Genomic DNA, 6,000 nt, shown 5'->3' with positions numbered 1-6,000 from the left:
CAAGTTTATAATGTGTACTTGTAAATGACAACTGAAAAGAGCTGCTAGCAGAATGAAGTGAACATTTATTAAACCACAAAATGCTAAAAACATTTACAGCTTTCATGTACAAACATTAACAAATCTGTGATAAAAATGTTTGATATTCTGTTCTTACACTTACTAGTAACACTGAACATCAACTGTATGTCAGTTCTTTTTGATGGCTTCTGTGTCCTCTCTGAATATCACCTGAAACTGTAGACAGTGAAGCACAATGTACCCTTATACAAATTATCACAATTAGCTGGAATTTTTTTTTTTAATAATTTTAACAGCATTTTCACTTGACATTTTAGTGGTAGGTAAGCAAACATTCTTTCCCTGTATCTAACAGTGCTCGTGTTTCAACTGTCTCTGGAATTTGATGGCTTTGTCTCAAATACTGCTTCAACCTGATAAATAGTATCGTTTGAAGATGGAAATTTTAGCGATTTGTACGTTCTCCTTTTGCAATCAAGCTGACCTTAAACATCTCAGTAAATGAAATTATACACAAGCTTTTATGGTTGGAAACAGAATTCAAACTTCCATGGCCTACAAAAATTCAAGCACACAGCAGTACAGGCAAATGTCATGGGCCTTCATTCCCCTCCACTACATCCTGGACTGCATAAGGATTTATCTGAGATCCAACTTATACAAGTCAAGAAATCTAGCCACAGTATTTTGAGCTGTATATATACAACATGTAACAAATTAATTATAATTTACTACATAGATGCAGATTTGGATACACTAACCTACAAAAACAAAGTCTGAAATTAATTACAATCACTTATTATTAAATCAGTCATCAAATCATCAAAAGTGTTTTACATAAAGATATGGAAATTTGTTTGTGAAGCTAAATGTGGATAAAACATCCTTATTTATCTCACAAAAATGAGAAACCAAAAATAATCATTAACAATATTCACACACACACACACACACACACACACACACAGAGAGAGAGAGAGAGAGCGAGCGAGAGAGAGAGAGAGAGAGAGAGAGAGAGAGAGAGAGAGAGAGTGAGGGGGGGAGGGGGGGAGGGGGGGAGAGGAGGGGGGGAGAGGGGGAGGGGGGAAAGGGGGGAGAGGGGGAAAGGGGAGAGAGAGGGGGAAAGGGGAGAGAGGGGGAAGGGGGAGAGAGAGAGAGGGGGAGAGAGGAGGAGAGAGAGGGAGGAGAGAGGGAGGAGAGGGAGAGAGAGGGAGAGAGAGGGAGAGAGAGGGAGAGAGAGGGAGAGAGAGGGAGAGTGGGGGTGGGGAGATCTGTTGAAAGCAGTTCATGGAAGGACAGTACAATCACTATTTTGAAGAGACATTAAATTTAAATATTGTAATGAAAGGATTTATACACAGTAAGTTTTCCTGCACACAGCAGTACAGACAAATGTTGCTTAAAAACATTTGTTAAAGAATAAATATTCATAACTCACAGGTTTTAAATAATTTTATATTACATGCTGCCAATGAAGAAGTAACAATCATGAATGTGCCATGTATTTATGGGTGTTCTGACATACAAATTACAGCCCTTATATTAGATATGCGTGTTTTACCAATTAGTAATTCATGCATTACACTACGAAGCAACCACAATCATTAGTATTTTAGCACCATTAGTGACCATGGATTATGCCTCAAATGCACAGCACCATTTTGATTATCCACTTGCACACAATTCACTTCCTGTTAATTTAAACATCACAAGATATTTCAAAAGAAAAAATGGCTACGAGTTGTCATCAAGACTCAATGGTAAATACAAGGTCATCTGCTGCTGGGTATGGCTCGTTTGCAGGCAATGATGGGAGCAAAGGTCCTCCTACTGCACCTTCCTCTTGTTCCACAGCACCCACAGGAGCAGCAACCAATGGCAGAGGTTGCCACCAGCATCTAATTCTAGTGCTGGATCTGCAGTTGCCCTCCGCAAGATTTGTAACAGACTTAGATTTCACACACTGAAAGAAGAAGCAAAAACTGAGTGGCTTGTTTTGAATTATTAGTTCTCAATGTGAAATTTGCAGATATATGGAAAGAAATCTTAGTGTAAAGGAACTAGACATAAAAATGGTGCTTACCGGTGAAACACATTTCAAAAACTACATATCTTCCAATCAACAACGTTTTACCTAGTATCCCCCCCCCCCCCTTTCCCCGAGCTTCCTGTATGAGGACCACAATGATTGTAGAAAAAAATGCCCTCAGTTACCTGTCTGATGATAAACTCCCGATGAACGGCAGCCACTATTCATTTTTTTAAGGCTTTAGGTTTGTTCTCAGATACACTTTTTTATATCCTGTCTTCTCCATACACTATATGGCCAAATAATACCATCATTCTTTCGTTTAGTAATGTCAGTAACTTCAGTATATTGATGCTAAGCTTTAATATGGCTGAACCATCAGAAAACGAAGAAACAATCTTTTAACAACGTGTTTCAAATGTGTTAGCTTTCTTCAGCTCTTGCAGAAATGCAATTTGTACAGCTATAGCACAAAGTAGATAGAGAATGTATTATATAATGCATGTACACATCTGAAGTTCGACAGATTTCCTAACTTATAATTTAAGCCATACATTTATCTCAAATCTATGAAACCATTTGGTAACAAGCTGAGATGGTTTTTATGGAATGAGATATATATTTACTTGGCATGCATGTTTTGATTATTTTGGCAACTCAATTGGGAGCTTTCATTTCATTTTATTTTTCCATTTTCTGCCTCACATTGTGAGCCTAGTGATAGATTTTCGCCCTATGCGTTCATACCGAAGTGGAGGCGTCTCTCGCTCCCAGTCCCTTTCCAAACTCCATATAAACAAAAAGCCTCTACATCTACATCTACATGACTACTCTGCAATTCACATTTAAGTGCTTGGCAGAGGGTTCATCAAACCACATATCATACTATCTCTCTACCATTCCACTCCCGAACAGCGCACGGGAAAAAAGAACGCCTAAACCTTTCTGTTCGAGCTCTGATTTCTCTTATTTTATTTTGATGATCATTCCTACCTATGTAGGTTGGGCTCAACAAAATATTTTCGCATTCGGAAGAGAAAGTTGGTGACTGAAATTTTGTAAATAGATCTCACCGCGACGAAAAACGTCTTTGCTTTAATGACTTCGATCCCAATTCGCGTATCATATCTGCCACACTCTCTCCCCTATTACGTGATAATACAAAACGAGCTGCCCTTTTTTGCACCCTTTCGATGTCCTCTGTCAATCCCACCCGGTAAGGATCCCACACCGCGCAGCAATATTCTAACAGAGGACGAACGAGCGTAGTGTAAGCTGTCTCTTTAGTGGACTTGTTGGATCTTCTAAGTGTCCTGCCAATGAAACGCAACCTTTAGCTTGCCTTCCCCACAATATTATCTATGTGGTCTTTCCAACTGAAGTTGTTCGTAATTTTAACACCCAGGTACTTAGTTGAATTGACAGCCTTGAGAACTGTACTATTTATAGAGTAATCGAATTCCAACGGATTTCCTTTGGAACTCATGTGGATCACCTCACACTTTTCGTTATTTAGCGTCAACTGCCACCTGCCACACCATACAGCAATCTTTTCTAAATCGCTTTGCAACTGATACTGGTCTTTGGATGACCTTACTAGACGGTAAATTACAGCACCATCTGCAAACAACCTAAGAGAACTGCTCAGATTGTCACCCAGGTCATTTATATAGATCAGGAACAGCAGAGGTCCCAGGACGCTTCCCTGGGGAACACCTGATATCACTTCAGTTTTACTCGATGATTTGCCGTCTATTACTACGAACTGCAACCTTCCTGACAGGAAATCACGAATCCAGTCACACAACTGAGACGATACCCCATAGGCCCGCAGCTTGATTAGAAGTCGCTTGTGAGGAACGGTGTCAAAAGCTTTCCGGAAATCTAGAACGACGGAATCAACTTGAGATCCCCTGTCGATAGCGGCCATTACTTCGTGCGAATAAAGAGCTAGTTGCGTTGCACAAGAACGATGTTTTCTGAAACCATGCTGATTACGTATCAATAGATCGTTCCCTTCGAGGTGATTGTGTTTGAGTACAGTATATGCTCCAAAACCCTACTGCAAACAGACGTCAATGATATAGGTCTGTAGTTCGATGGATTACTCCTACTACCCTTCTTAAACACTGGTGCGACCTGCGCAATTTTCCAGTCTGTAGGTATAGATCTATCGGTGAACAAGCGGTTGTATATGATTGCTAAGTAGGGAGCTATTGTATTAGCGTAATCTGAAAGGAACCTAATCGGTATACAATCTGGACCTGAAGACTTGCCCGTATCAAGCGATTTGAGTTGCTTCGCAACCCCTACGGTATCTATCCCACATTTCATAATAAATTTGCTACTGTCATAGCGAATATGATTTAATATAAAAAATCTTTATAATGACAAATTATTAAAAATACACATACCTGAAAATCAACATGTCTGCTTTTTGCTTCTTCCTTCTCCCATGACATGTGAATGAAAGGACGCTGAACGTAATTGTAGATCACTTCTGCTCGTCCTCCTGCTCTTTTCTTCACTTTCTCTTTGTATGTCGGATAGCCTTCAATTCCAAGTCTAATTTTCTTCAGCCCTCTCTCCTTCATAACTTGCTTAGCCACATCTCTATTTTCGATGTATTTGAAAAAGCGGTGCATTGCTGTACTGTTAACAGCTGAAACAAATAGAGACTGATAATTGGAGAGACGTATAAAAGAGAAGAACAAATACATAAAAATTCTAATGAATACCAATGAAACAAGGATAAGGTGTGGAAGGGAGCAGTTGGAAAAACATAGTTTAAGTCTAAGAAGGTGGTCTGATGGAGTATACATTTAAGAGCATGTTCTCATTTCTGGAGTTCAGTAAAACTAGTGCTGCGTAGGAGGACACCCAAGTGCCTATGCTGTGAAGAGTAGCTCACACTGGGATCTTTTTGAGTCATGTTATTGAGATGAGTACTAGTCATACCAAAAAGAGAGCAGCTCATCTGTGTGGAAGTTAGACCTTTACTGGTAAGAGATGTAGGAGGAGCAGACCCTTACCATGTTTTTCACTTCCATAGATCTCCCACTGACTTTGTCAGTCAACAAATATCTCAGGCAGTCATTATCTACTTACTAAGTACCTATCACAAAAGTAATCCCCTCCCTTATCACTATCAACCACATCAACAGATTATTACACAAACCTTTCAACTTGCTGAAAATCCTCACAACTTTCTAAAACTAAGTCCTGAAATGGTATCTCCCCCCCCTCCCCCCTTGGTATCTTTTTTACACACACACACACACACACACACACACACACACACACACACACACACACAGAGAGAGAGAGAGAGAGAGAGAGAGAGAGAGAGAGAGAGAGAGAGAGAGAGCAACATCGTTATCAAACTTTATGATATTTCCAGGCCATCACCACTAACCAATCCATAGAACATCTACAACCTACTACCACCACCTCACCACTGACAGTACTGACAGTGCTCTTCCAACATAACAGCAGAGATCTACATACGTGCTACATATCTCACAGGCCATTTGGAGTCTTCCACACAAAATCAGCTTCCATGAACTCATAAAACAGGAACTAGCTCTGCAACATAGCCTCATATTCCACTGTGACTTAATCTGCACCAGTTGTATGGTATCACCTTGTAGTGGTTAATAAAAAAATAAATGGAGAAGAGAGACCGTGAAAAAGGGAAAGAATGAAATGCAAATCGGACTTCGTATTACAGAAAAGCTATAGTTGGGGTGGTCCTTGTGGCGTTTTTGAGCAAAAGTTAAACCAATTTCCACTACAAAACTTACTGAACAGAAACAGAGAATAACAGAATGTAACTGACGGGGGGAAGTGGCGTAGATGAGAGATCATCCTTTACCAGGTTAACTTGTCTTCTTTCGGGCGGCGTCCAGGTCTTCAAAAATCTCCTTCATTTTTGCGTGAAAAGTCTGCTC

At 40.0% G+C, this 6,000-nt stretch overlaps 1 protein-coding gene across 1 annotated transcript in view; it reads right to left on the bottom strand.

Annotated features, from left to right (window-relative positions):
* Positions 1 to 1,510: 1,510 nt before the first annotated feature.
* LOC124612939 (BTB/POZ domain-containing protein 10) overlaps positions 1,511 to 6,000 on the bottom strand; it is a 123,764-nt gene continuing 119,274 nt past the window's right edge. The window contains 4 exon segments of the mRNA XM_047141440.1: positions 1,511 to 1,903; positions 1,906 to 1,947; positions 1,949 to 1,984; positions 4,465 to 4,712. Coding sequence (XP_046997396.1) covers positions 1,769 to 1,903; positions 1,906 to 1,947; positions 1,949 to 1,984; positions 4,465 to 4,712 — 461 coding nt within the window. The 3' untranslated portion in view covers positions 1,511 to 1,768.

This window comes from Schistocerca americana, chromosome 4 (assembly GCF_021461395.2).
Source record: "Schistocerca americana isolate TAMUIC-IGC-003095 chromosome 4, iqSchAmer2.1, whole genome shotgun sequence".
NCBI classification, from domain to species: Eukaryota; Metazoa; Arthropoda; class Insecta; order Orthoptera; family Acrididae; genus Schistocerca; species Schistocerca americana.
The sequence above is the reverse complement of the archived record's forward strand: the minus strand, read 5'-3'. Positions and strand labels throughout refer to the sequence as shown.